Below are 13,635 nucleotides of genomic sequence, written 5' to 3' on the forward strand. Positions count from 1 at the left end.
GCAAGCTATTGCCCAGAGTTGCAGAATGGGACTCCATGATTGGAATAGGCACGAGGCGAGAAATATCAGGTCCGTGGAATTTTTGAGCCCAAGACTCGCCAAGGCAGGGAATTGAACCCTGGTCCCGGGCTAGACCTCCGCATCAGGGTCTGCCGCTCTAACCATTGAGCCACACTTCTCCACTGAGCCACACTTCGGGATGGTAATTGTCCATCCCGTACATCACATAAAATGTGGGGTGATCCATTCTCCTTCTCACCCTGTAAGTGGGGGTACTCCAACCCCTTGCTGGAGTAAATCTCAGATTATTTAAAGGATCAAAAAGGCTGGGATTACAGGAAATAGAATTGTTCACACACATACTTGTTTGTGGATGTTCCCAATCTTCCATGGCAAACCATGCCTTGGAACATCCCCTTCCCACCCCTCGATCGGTATTTATAAGTGTGATTTTACCTCAATCGTGGCAGATAAATCCCACCTTGTATGCCCAATGAGAATATTTTTGTGTATTTCTACCACCAGGAAAAAAGTTAATTCATTTGTAATATAGGAGATGTGCTCCTTCAAACTTGTAGGGTGAGCAAGTCTGCCACAGCAGAAGAGGTTAGTCGGGTGCACAGAGTGTGGGAGCCGCTTGGTCTGAGGTTTCATATCTATCATGCTAGCACTACAGGAAGCAGAAGTGAAGTTAACAGAGACCACACGTCCAAAAATACCACAGGACTCTCACACGAGATTCATGGAGTATAAGTTCCCCATGTTTCAGAGCGATCTTTGCTAAGCAATTGCGATAACTAGTTGCTGAGTTATACCCTTGTTATCTGCGACTAGAACTCAAAGAATCATCACCTGGAGGTAGAGAAGATTTTCCGGATCCAGAGAAGTATTCTAGGAGGATTCTTGAACACTGGGATTCAGACTTTGATATGTTGCTTGCTATTTCTAGAGTCATCCTTCCAAGAATTATGAATCCTAAATTAGCGCTTGTTATTCCACAAGCGGAAAGAGAAAGGACCTTAATCATGGGTAGACTTTGTTTCCCTTTTTTTAAGAGTCACATATGATATTAAGATATTTCTGTAGGTGGGGAGTGATTGCTTATTGTTGGATGAAAACGTATATGCTAATGTTGCAGCTTGCAAACATTTTATATTGATAATCTTTCATATCGTAGACTGTATTCATAAACACTGATGGTAGTTATATATAGCTCTTGTTCTTGTGGATATTAGTTAGGTTCTATTTGTGTCGCACTTCTAGGAAGTCAACGTTTCATCTAAATATAGAGAGACAGAGATTCAGTTATTGTCACTTGCCTTATTAGGAATAGTGAGCTGGAATCAGAATGATTACATTCTCAATAACTTTTTCTTGTCAATGATTCTGCAGTGCAAACTGAGGGAGCAGCAAGAACAGGTAGAGTGAAGTAACTCAGCGTCTCTGTCTCTCTTCCTCTCTCTCCTGTCCCATTCTCTAGGTCTACCGCTAAACAACATGCACCCTTGTATGGTTGTAAGTGTGTACCAGGAAGTGTGGATATTTACATCGCTCCTGTTGGGTCTGGATTACCAGGTTCGTGTAAACTGACATCTTGCATAGCCCGTGGTATAACTGCAACCTGACCTACGGATTTGAAAATCACCCTGTCGCAAACCATAGAGAATAGCTAAGTTAGAACAATGGGTTTGTCTAATCGATGGGATCAGAAAACAGAATCTTACTATCTGAATTAATTCAAGTAAAAACATTTTCTTTTAATTGAAATCCGACAGCAAAGATACAAGTTCGATTTCATTACCTCTCTAACCCAAAATCAATAACCCTTGTGCCTTACCACCCTAGTCGGAGACTCTTAAGGGCCCGATTCTGATCTCGCTAAGAAAGCCCTCCGTACGACTCGGATCCGGAGGGCTTTCCAAGCGAAACGTGCTCCGGTAGCCGCACGAGCGAGTACGATGCTGCCGTAGGCTTACAGACTCGGTTCGCTCGGACTCCCATTGAACTCTATGGGAGCCTGTGTACAGACGCCTACACAGGCTCCTATAGCAGAAAAGGGACAAGTGGGGAAAAGCGTACACTGTGCATGCCTGTATCGGGGGGACCCATGGGCACACCGCCATGACAGATTTTGAGGGTCGCAGGTGAAGGCGGACCTGCAACGGGTCCCCAAAGTACGCTTCTGACAGTTGTTTAGTCTCGATGAGACCGAGGCCAAGCAGCTGTCCGAATCGTGCATCGTACTCGATCGGTCGGAAACCAGCTCCATTGCGCGGCACGATTCGGCTACGAACGAGTCGTACGGAGTGGTTTGGGTCTGGAAACCATTTGGTCGGCGTTTATGCCATCTTTGCATCGTACTTGGTTGTTTGGATCTGAGTACGATTTGTTCGGGAATAAGGTCTAAGAATCAGATCCGGCAAAGCCATATCCGATTCAGAGACCTTCCGAACGACATCGGAATCGGGCCCAAAATGTTATGTACATTCACATCCACAAATACAACCTGTAATAATTTTAGTATCACCAAAGAGAATTTTAGGTGATCCCAAAATCCCCAAGTTGTTCATTGGATCAGTGTCACTTGAATGTACTAAGTAAAATTGAAGTATTTCATGGTGATTAAACCAATATAGCCTTTGCTATATTTTACTTAATTGAGAATGGGGCCAAACGGAATGCACCATTAGCACAATTAAATAATCAATTGCTGAATAAATATAAAATTGTGTCGTAGGAAATCACATTTATTTTATCTACATAGTGAATTGTTGAACTTTAAACATGGTCATCAGGATCTAATCAGTTACATTGCCATCTTTAATCGTTTGGTAGTGGAGACAGTTGGCCTGAAAAAGAAAACATCAACCCTCTATTATTAAGGCTTACGAAACAAATTAAAGAACGTACTGGCACAAGTTGTTATACCTCGTACAAAGGGTGAGGACCTGATAAGTTTAGCAGTACAGTTAGATCATTGTTTATCTGAACTTTGACCAAGTTGTTTGTACTCAGACCACCCATAGTGAAAAATAACAGTTGGGAAAGACCTGGCCTGTGGCATGCCTTTGGATATATCGATTCACCACCATCAAGAACGCGCCACACAGTGTCACCAGTTTTTACACTGTGAATTTCCTCCAAGGTGCTTATTAGTAGACTCATCCCAGCTGGAATGGAAGAACAGACTCCATTTTGTGCCTCATGCACTGAGAAATATTAATAAAGACAGGGCCCAAGTAATGCTTATCACCACAGACAGGAACAGGGGGGTGGGATAACCAGTGGTCATGAGCCTGAGTCTTTGACCTGTGATCAGGCTTCCACTTAGGGAGGTTCTACTGTCTCAGAAGCAAGAAAGGGTCCTACATCCAAGTTTCCACAACCTACTCCTCCATGTATGGAAATTAAGTAGTAGCAAATGAATGCTGTTGGTTTGCCAGCCAATGTGGTCGATGTCCCCCTTGCCGCTATGTGCCCTATGACGCTGGGCCCTGTGAAAAATGTGTCGCTTGGTATGGTGAATGAAACACGACCCCTTGCAGTCCAGACATTCTGATAGTCTTTTGTTAACCCAGCAAGGCCTTGCAGTGGCCAAAGTGAAAGGTTATTTATCAATTCTCATGGCCTTTCCATGTTTGTCTGACCAACTGCCTTTAAGTCAATGGACTTGATGCATTTTAAAAAAGGTTTCACACATGTTTCCACCCATTACCACCATTTGTTATGCCTCAATTGGACAGGAACATGGTCCTAATATTTCTAATGTGCATGCCTTTTGAGCCAATGTACAGCAATTCTTTACAACTCATGATGCTTAAAACCATCTTACTTAGTGCGATTAAGCCAGCATGTGGCTTGAGTAAGCTGCCTACGCTCTTCATACAACTTCTTTCACCGCCTGTTGTTTTAGATAAACTGGCACTGACACCCAGGGCAGCCTTCTTGCCGCAGCTCATGACGGCCTACCTTGTGGGTTAATGAATTACTCTGCTGGCATTTTATGTCCCACCTCACCCTTTGAAAGAGGAGGAGAGGCCCCATCTACTTAACCCTAAATGATCTCTGTTCTTTTACATTGACCACACAAAAGACTATTGAGTTGATGAATAGGCTTGTGATCTTTACCAGAATGAAGAAAGGAAAGGCTGTCCATAAGAGGACCCTTGCAAACTGGCTACGCATGTGTATTGAACTCTGTTACACACTGGCCGTAGAGTATTCACCAGAAAGAGCATTACCGAAGGTAAGTAAATTGTTTGTTTTTCTGAAAAAGAAAAAATGTTCCCTGAGCGTGGGGATCATTTAACATTTTCCCTGACCGGTTCTGCCACACCTCATATGACAGACTTATGGAGGTTAAATAAGTAACAGTAGTCCCGCCCTCAGTATGATAGAATGACACTGTGACCACTGGTCCTTTAGTTTACAGATGGCTGCATCAAGGGTTATGAGGGGTTTGCCTAATTTAAAGCATAGCAAGAAAACTCATATCTGGCAGAGTTCAAACACAAGCCGCTTATGGCTCCTTCACCCGTAGTGCAGGTACTTTGCTTTGCTGCATATTAGATTATCTTGATGGCTGCTTAACCTGTAATGATTTAAATGGTTGAGAAGCTTTTAAAACACATAATAGGTAACACTGACAATAGTAAGATGTGATATTCACACTATGGTGCCTCTAAAAAAAATACTGCATATGGTTGTAGACATCTTAAAACTACATTTTGGGATCATTTAGCAATTGCAAACTGGGATTGGGTAAACGTGTGTTTCATTGACTGATGTACTTTAGAATGTTGACTATTTGTAAAGTTTCTTGGTAATTACACCGGTAAATGAAAAAAGAATGAATGTTGGTGCTTTTATATAGCTGTGAATTTCCTCAAATGAACCCTATTACGCAATTTTCGTAGCAGACTGTCACCGGCACCCCATTTTACAATAATGATCATCATTGTTACATTTAGAGCAGTTTTTTCAAGAGAAAAACATATTCGGAGTGTGTAACTGTCTAAAGCACAGGAAGATGAAGTCATCTTAGAAGATCACACGTTGCATAAAACCGGAATGAATGTGTTCTAAAAGTAGCACAAGTAGGTCAACCATGAAGGTTCGCCCCCTTCCACAGACAACCAGATGACTATGACTAATGTGCAGAGGCACTGCCTCTTATGCTGTTAGTTGTTTGATCAAAAAGTAATGTCTGAGCTGAATTAACAACTTCCACCATGAATACAACAGAATGGCAGCAAAGCCATTTGAATGTTCCTTGTCTCTTCCCTACCACTCCTTGACTCTGCATCTGTCTCTACAAAGGATACGAAGATGTAGTCGTCCATGTAACGCTTCTTCAGATTTTCCACAATGGCGTCCTCTGTTATCTTGGACAGAAGGACCATGTCGTCCACTCCGCTCTGCTTGACATTGTGGCTCTGCCAGTGGTACCGCTCCTTGCTGCCCTGTAGGGAGAAGAATTCAGAGCTTAGCGTGATAGGACAGCGTAAACTTAGCATGGGAAGACGTTGCTACAGATTGCCCCAAAAAGTTATAATTTCCTCCTGTAGCTTGGGCAAGGCTGCTGCACCACAGCAGATTTCCATTTTGTTGCTGATGGTGTAAGGTCTATAACATAGGTGATCGATGTAGGCAGACTCCCTACATGCCAGAGTTTTAGGATATCCACTTAAGATAAATTTACACACCACATAAGATACATTTACACACAATGGATCGTATTGGAACTTATTTACAGAGTCAGAGGTCACTCAGAAAATTTGGCATTGATAGGGCCATCTTGGATAAGACTACAGCATGCTTTTTTGCAAATTCATCTAGTTCAGACATAGGGGCAATTTACAAATGCAGTTTGGAGTACATAAAGTAATACTACTGTACTACTAGTTTACGTACTGTTACATGCCTTTGTGATTTTGTCCTCAAAAAATCTAAAATGGAACTAAAAAGGAATGTGACAGGCATAGCCACATACAATTAGTATAAATAGAAATGAGTGTGCCCTCTTTGCAGCTTTATTTAACTATATCATGTTTTATTTTTTATAGAACATAAAGAGGTACAAGTCGCCTCTTTGCACTTTTACTGTAAGGGAGTTGGACATTTCAGGGCCGATTTATGAAGGCATTTAAGGGCATGTAAATGTAAATGTATTGTGACTTATATAGCGCACGTATCACCCGAAGGCATCAAAGCGCTTGCCTTGGGAACCCGTCCTGGCTTTTTCCCTGTGAGATAACCCCTACTGGGTGTCCCCAGGGTGAAAGCCAGGCATCCCGCAGCGGGTGGGCCGCTGTAGTGGAGATTAAGCAACTATTGCCCGGAGTTGCAGCGTGGGACCCCATGATTAGAATAGGCACCGAGGCGAGAGAATTATCGAGTCCGTGGACATTTTGGGCTCAGGACCCTGCCGCATCGGGAATTGAACCCTGGTCCCAGGCTGGACCTCTGCATCAGGGTCTGCCGCTCTAATCAGTGAGCCACACTCCTCCACTCCTCCGCATGTAAATGAGTTTTTCTCTAGTACTACTTCCTGGACTCATAAGTGCTTTTGTGAATTGGGCACTTCATATTCAGAAACGAGGTATAATTCTGCCTGTTCTTTAAAAGTTATCAAGTTAGGCTTCAAAAATAGAAAGATTTTGCTTTGTGTAAGTGTGCCCTACTCCTGGCTTAGCAGAATTTAGAAAAGAGTGGTTGTGGATTATAACTTTAATATCTGTGACGTTAGCTAAGATATTAGTTCAGGTACCAATTCTACAGATGTTCCAACCTGCCTCAGGCATGATTTCATGAAGGAGGGATATAGTTCTTAACCGTCACTTTCACTTAAACTTAGCTAAATACATTTTTTGTTGTTGTCTTCCACTGTGGCGTTTCCAGGAAGGCAACAAGCCAGGGATGTGCTTTCAGATCTGGATGGTCGGCCATGAACTGACCATGCTAGCCCCCATGGCTCTGGGGACACCAGACCCCTGCAGTGTAGGACCTTTGAACCTTGTAGCAAGGGCTGATTTTGGTTTCCAGTCCGAATCTGTAGCTCACGAATATTAACTATAAGGGAATGAGTTCATGAGTGAATAAGGGAAATTACTCTAGTGAGATGTCAGCTGGATTGATCCTATGATAGATTATACATATCTATACTACTATTATAAAGTAAGAACTTTGAACCTTTGAGGCGGGTAAACTCGGGAACCACAGCGCCAATCCACACACCCGATACATCATTGTAATCGTCAGGGTGTGCAGATGGACATAGGCTATATAAACTATAAATATATGCGTTATTTAAAATAGTTACATTAAAAAAAAAAGTGGTCCTTTCGAAGTAGCGCCGGCCGCGGCCTGCGTGCTGACATCAGGAGCGCGGGGAGGACCGGCGTCCAGGAGCGCGAGGAGGAGCGGCGGACATGGCGTGGGGGAGGAGCGGTGAGGAGCGGCGGACAGGCGGTGAGGAGCGGCGGACAGGCGGGAGGACGAGCGCCGAGGAGCGGCTGAGTGGTGAATTGAGGAGCGCGGGGGAGGAGCGGCGGCTGAGGTAAGGCTCCGGGGGACCACGGACCACGGACAATGTCGGGGCAGGCGGGGGTTGGGGCAGGCGGGGGATGGGGCAGGCGGGGACGGGGCAGGCGGGGGCTGCTGGACAATGACAGGGCGGGCGGGGGGTCACGTCATGGATAGAGCCAAACATCGCTCCAAAAGAAAAGTACACTGTGCTCAATGAAATGAAATGGAAAATTCCACTTATATAGCGCATAACCACCCGGAGGCCTCGCAGCGCTTTAGACTGAATTAGTTTGTCGGGGCTCCTGGGTGGAAATTAGTCCGCTTTTGAAAACAAGTAGGTTTTTAAATCTCTCCTAAATGACATTAGGTTGCTGTTTTGTCTGAGAGTTAGGGGCAGGGAATTCAATAGTTTTGCCGCCGTGTGAGTGAAGGAGCGGCCACCCCAACGAGCTTTCTTGACTTTTGTCATAGTTGCCAGATGCAATGAGGCCGAGCGAAGGGCTCTGGATGGTGAGTAGGGTTGCGCTAGAGGGCGCAGAACCGCCGGGCCAGTTTGATGGAAAGATTTGTGCAAGATGCACATGGCCTTAAACTGTGTCCTGGCAGCCACTGGAAGCCAGTGGAGTTCTTTTAAAGCATTCCTCGCTGATTGCCAGCGGGGAATGTTGAACAATAGTCGGACGGCACAGTTTTGGGTGACTTGAAGTTTTTTAGTTACTGCTACCAGGGCTCCTAGATATAAGACATTTCCGTAATCCAGGCGAGAGAGTATCAGGGCCTGGACCATGATCCTTCTCGCCTGGAAAGGAAGTAGGGGGAGCAATTTACGGAGCATTTTCATTAGCCCCATACAGGTGGAAGCAGTTTTGGTAGCTTGGACTGAGAAATCCAGCGCTCTATCAAGCCAGATTCCCAGGCTCTTTATCTGGTCTTTAGGAGGAGGGGGGACACCGAGGCATGAAGGCCAGCTAGAGGCTAAGGAAGTAGGGGGAGGGGTTACCTAGCACCATGATCTCGGTCTTCTCTCCATTGAGTTTGAGGTGGGAGAGTCGCATCCATCTAGCAACAGCCTCCAGACAAGGGCCCAAGGTGTTAGACGAACCCTCATCGTGGTCCAAAGAGACCACAATTTGGGTATCGTCTGCGTAGGTGATAATCCGCACACCAAAAGGGAGGACTACCTTCTCTAGAGGCTGCATATAGACATTAAAAAGTGTGGGGCTCAGGGAAGAACCCTGCGGAACCCCACAGCTGAGTGGATGCTTTGATGATGCAACCTCGCCCTCAAACACCTGAAAAAAACGTTCCTCCATGAAGGAAGTTAGCCAAGTCAAGGCCGCGCCCGACACCCCCATGCCATTCAAACGATGTAATAGTGTGGCATGGTTAACAGTGTCGAACGCGGCACTGAGGTCAAGAAGTATAATGGCTGTTTTTCCTCCCTGGTCCATTGTAGCTCTAGCTGCCTCAGTCACTGCCAGAAGGGCAGTTTCCGTACCATGCTGGGGACGAAACCCCGTCTGGGAGACCTGTAGAAGATTGTTGGACTCTAAATAGTCCCCTAGAATTTTATTGACGTGCCTCTCCAACAGTTTGCTCATCCATGGAAGCAGTGAGATAGGGCGGAAGTTGGACAGATTGTTCTGGTCCAAATTCGGCTTTTTCAGAAGTAACACGACATCTATAGATATCTTTATAAATAATTGCCAGTCCACCACCCCTACCTGATTGGCGGTCTAGGTGCTTAAGGGTGTAACCTTGTGGAATGGCCCATACTACTGTGGGATCGGCTTGAGACTGAAGCCATGTCTCAGTTAGAAAGAGGGCTGCCGGATTATATTCCTCAATCAATAACGCCAATTCAGTGTGATGCTTTGGGAGGGACCGACAATTAAGAAGAAACATTTTCGTTGTATGTGTAGACAAATGTTTGCATAGCGTGAGAGTGGTAGGATACCAGCCACAGGTTTTGCAGCCGGTATTAGCTGAGTGGGGAGGTAGTGAGTGGGAGCAGAAGGGATTACCCAAAGATCGTAAAGCAAGCAGCGTAGGGGCGCTGTATGTAATAAGCCGACCTGCCATCCTGCCCGAAACCGAGGCCCCGAGGCCTCTGGTCACGGACTGGCTTCTCTTTGGCGCCTCTTCGGCGCGTCTAAGGCGCTACCGCTGCGCGTCACCGCTGCACGGAAAAACGAGACTGAAATAGATTAGGAGGTGGGGGGAGACTAGACCGTCATCCTCGGTAACATGGCTGCCCAACTCGGAACAAACCGGAAGTACGAGCGCTGTTCCTCCCTCCACGCAAACAGCATGAAATTGCTGCGGTGGACCGGGGAGTAGCGCGCCAGATCAAGGTAATAACAATTTTGATTTGTACAATTTTAAAAAGTTTCACAAGTTAAAAGTTTCACAAGTATAAACCACCTTGCAGCAAATGCGTCTGCAATACACCCGCTTGCGTGACGAAATTAGTAATCAATCTGTCGAGCGCCTTAGTGTCCAGCCCTTTTGTAGTCAGGGAGGTGGGGGGAGACTAGACCGTCATCCTCGGTAACATGGCTGCCCAACTCGGAACAAACCGGAAGTACGAGCGCTGTTCCTCCCTCCACGCAAACAGCATGAAATTACTGCGGTGGACCGGGGAGTAGCGCGCCAGATCAAGGTAATAACAATTTTGATTTGTACAATTTAAAAAAGTTTCACAAGTTAAAAGTTTCACAAGTATAAACCACCTTGCAGCAAATGCGTCTGCAATACACCCGCTTGCGCGACAAAATTAGTAATCAATCAATACCAAGAACCCTAAATAACAAAGGGCACTAATGATCGCGGCGGGGGCCCGGGCTGCTGGACAATGTCGGGGCGGGCGGGGGTCGGGGAAGCCTGATTGCTCCCGGACAAGGTTGGGACGGGCTGCTAGTATAATCATAAAAGGCCTCAAAAAATGCTTTGTTGCATGGGGAAATTAGAATTAAATATCAAAATATAATTTAGCTGGCCATCATGGCGGACACAGCCTAGTAGAGCTCCGTCCCGCCCGTGACTTATCCGTCTAATATCCTGTTCCCCCGGCTTGCCCTGCTGCCCGGAAGAGGGAAATTGTGCGGAGCGCTGCGGTGCCTGGAGTCGGTGGGAGAGGCGTGGCGGTCTGCGGCCTGGTCTAGAGTGGAGAAGCCGGGGCCTTGAGTTTCGTGACTCCCCGGGGCCAGTCGCGCTGGTGGCGGCTGTGAAGAGCGGAGTGAGGCCCGGAGGTATGGATGCTCCCTAAATTCTCCGTACTGCATTTGCGGCCCCTGAGAGACTCCTGCTGGGGGCGGGCTGCCGCTGTTGGGGCCCGACTCTCCCTTCGTGGTAGAACTGGGGCCCTCGAGGGGTGAGGCCTGGAGACCTGTGGCAGAGCCGGGAGCTGGATTTTAGCACCGCCCGAGGTGGCTGCTACCGCAGTGGGGATGCTCGTCTGGTGTTCGGGGGGCAGGTCAGCCCTCGGTGGAAGCGGCTGAAGAGTTGCGGGGGGGTGCCCGGCCTGGAGTGGGGTCCAGCATAGTCTGGCGCGCAGCAGTGGAGGAACGTCGCCTGGGAGTACGCCGAGACTGGCAGGACACGTGTCGCCTTCCTGGGCCCGGGGCCACGAGATAGATGGGAGCATCAGCAAAGGAGTGAGAGGCTGTGAGCCGTGACTGGTGGCGAGGTGACATTTGGCTGGTGCAAGTTGTAGGTGGCTTGGAAGGGGTTGGGGTTGCCCTCCCAACTGGACATCTGGCGGAGTGGGTGCGGGGCACAGATCCTGACGCCTAGCCAGACGAACTGCCGCCCGACCTCAGGTGGCACAGGGGCTTCGGCGTACTTCATTGACCGGCGGTCCCAGAGACGGTGCACTGGTGGACACGGTTGCTGGCCCCCGGTGAGTGTCCCCGACTACCTTTGGCAATGACAAGAGGCGGGAGTGGTGGAGGGACGGCGAAACGTGGGCCCATCGACAAGTTCATGGGGCCGAGTGGAGGCGCGGGAGCCGCGGGTGGTCATCTGGACCCTGGGCCGGACAATGCGGCGCTGATGGCAGCTATAACCCAATCAAGGGACATGCTGGACGCAAAAATAGGGGCGGTAGGTGCGGATGTTGCCTTGCTGCGCCAGTATCTACGCAATGCCGTGGCCCGCATCACTGAGGCAGAAGCCAGAATCTCGGGAGTGGAGGACGATGTGGCGGCCCTGAAGCGCAAGGTTGCCAGCATGGAGAGTGTACAGAAAGGCCTAGCGCTCCGAGCAGAGGGTGCGGAAGGGCGGGCCCGGCGAAATAACCTGGGTTTCGTTGGGCTCCCGGAGGGCTGCGAGAAAGGCAACATGGAGAGTTTCCTGGCCCAGTGGCTAGAGAGCTGTCTCCCTCCGGACTCCCTCTCACGATGCTTCGTGATAGAGCGAGCGCATAGGGCTCTCGTGCAAAAGGCGCCGGTGGGGGCCTATCCCCGGCCAGTGATAGCCAAGCTATTGAACTACCACAACCGTGATACTATCCTACAGCAGGCACGGGCGAAGGACCCCCTCCTATATGAAAATCAGAAGATTATGATTTTCCCGGAGTATATAAGACTGGTGCAACAACAGAGGCAGTCATTTACAGTGGCCAAGGCGCATCTTCGCGACCTCAAGCTCCCCTGTGCCCTACTCTATCCGGCCCGTCTGTGGGTGGTCTTTCAGTCTCGCACCCACTTCTTTGACACCCCACAGGAAGTCTTTCGTTGCACTGATGAGACAGTGAAAGTGAGGGTGCATACCCCGCCGGGCCTGGATTCGGATTCATCATCGCGGAGCAGAGGGAATTGGAGATCCAGATCCAGGAGGCGCTCCACCTCGGGTGGGGCTGTGGAGGGGAAGGGGGACTCCCCTGAAACTCCGTTAACAGATCCTTGAACTATCGACCTGCAGGCAGCTGAACTCTGATGTTAATGTGCCATTATAGTACATAGTGGGATGTGGGCGCCTTGGTTGAGTAGTCATGGTGCTGAGAAGGGGTTACTTGGTCTATAGCGCTTCCGACTGTTTGGGGCAGTGGGGTGGGGGGAGATGTATGAGGGGTGGACTTTTCCCCTTGCTTAGGGCTTGTAGGGGGGGAGTTGGGTGTATGGGCTGTTTGGGGGGCTCCATTGGTGTGTACGGTCTTGGGTCCTGGGATTGGGGCCTGGGGCTGTTCGTACCGCGACAGGTACTTCAGTGTGTTTGAGGTATGGGGGTGGTAGTTGGGGGTGGGGAAGGGGGGTGGGGTCGGTTTTGGGGGGTGTTCTGTTCGGGTTGAGTCGCACGGCAGCTAGGGAGTCTCAATGGTTCTTGTGTACACACCTACCGGGCCCAATGTTTGGGTATCTAGGGCACATGTTCCCAGATGGCGGCTACAGGGATTAGGCCACCGAGCCCCAGAGCGTCAATGCGTGTCATGTGTTGGAATGTGCGGGGAGTGCTTGACAAGGTAAAGAGGGGGGCGGTTCGGCGGCAGGCGAAAAGGGAGGGAGTTGATGTCCTGCTACTACAAGAAACTCACCTGTTAGGTAATAAGACACCATGTTTACAGCGTTATGGCTACCAGCAGGTTTATCATGCGGGTTTTGTTAGGGGTTCCAGGGGGGTGGCCATATTGGTACATCGCAGATTGTCCTATACTCACTCCACTCAATGGGTGGATCCACAGGGAAAATATGCATTTATTAAGGGGACGGTTGGAGAGGAACCCCTAGTGCTGGGAAGTGTGTATGCCCCACCCCCACTGCGGTGGTCATTGGTGGAGAAATTGTTTGCAGTATGGGAGGACATTCCTGAGGCACTGGCGGTGGTGGGGGGGGGGGGGCTGGAATGATGTTATTGACAGCCGTTTGGATAGATGTCGACCTGGCGGTGGCCAGGTAGCTGGAACGTCTACCAAATTAGGAGACATGATCCAGGGGTTGGACTGGGTGGACACGTGGCGTTACCTACATGCACATAGTCGGGAATATACATTCCGATCAGCGGTCCACAAATCTTTCTCCAGACTGGATTATATATTTGTCCCTCGAGCAGTCATTGGCAGGGTGGAGTCGGCGGCCATACTGTCGCTTGGGCTTTTGGATCACTCCCCGG

General features: G+C 48.7%; 1 protein-coding gene across 1 annotated transcript in view; it reads right to left on the minus strand.

Moving 5' to 3' along the window:
- MYO1F (myosin IF) overlaps positions 1-13,635 on the minus strand; it is a 241,558-nt gene that overhangs the window by 169,634 nt on the left and 58,289 nt on the right. The window contains exon 2 of the mRNA XM_078670110.1: positions 5,325-5,462. Coding sequence (XP_078526236.1) covers positions 5,325-5,462 — 138 coding nt within the window. The remainder of the gene's footprint in view (positions 1-5,324; positions 5,463-13,635) is intronic.

This window comes from Lissotriton helveticus, chromosome 12, assembly GCF_964261635.1.
Source record: "Lissotriton helveticus chromosome 12, aLisHel1.1, whole genome shotgun sequence".
Classification (NCBI taxonomy): domain Eukaryota; kingdom Metazoa; phylum Chordata; class Amphibia; order Caudata; family Salamandridae; genus Lissotriton; species Lissotriton helveticus.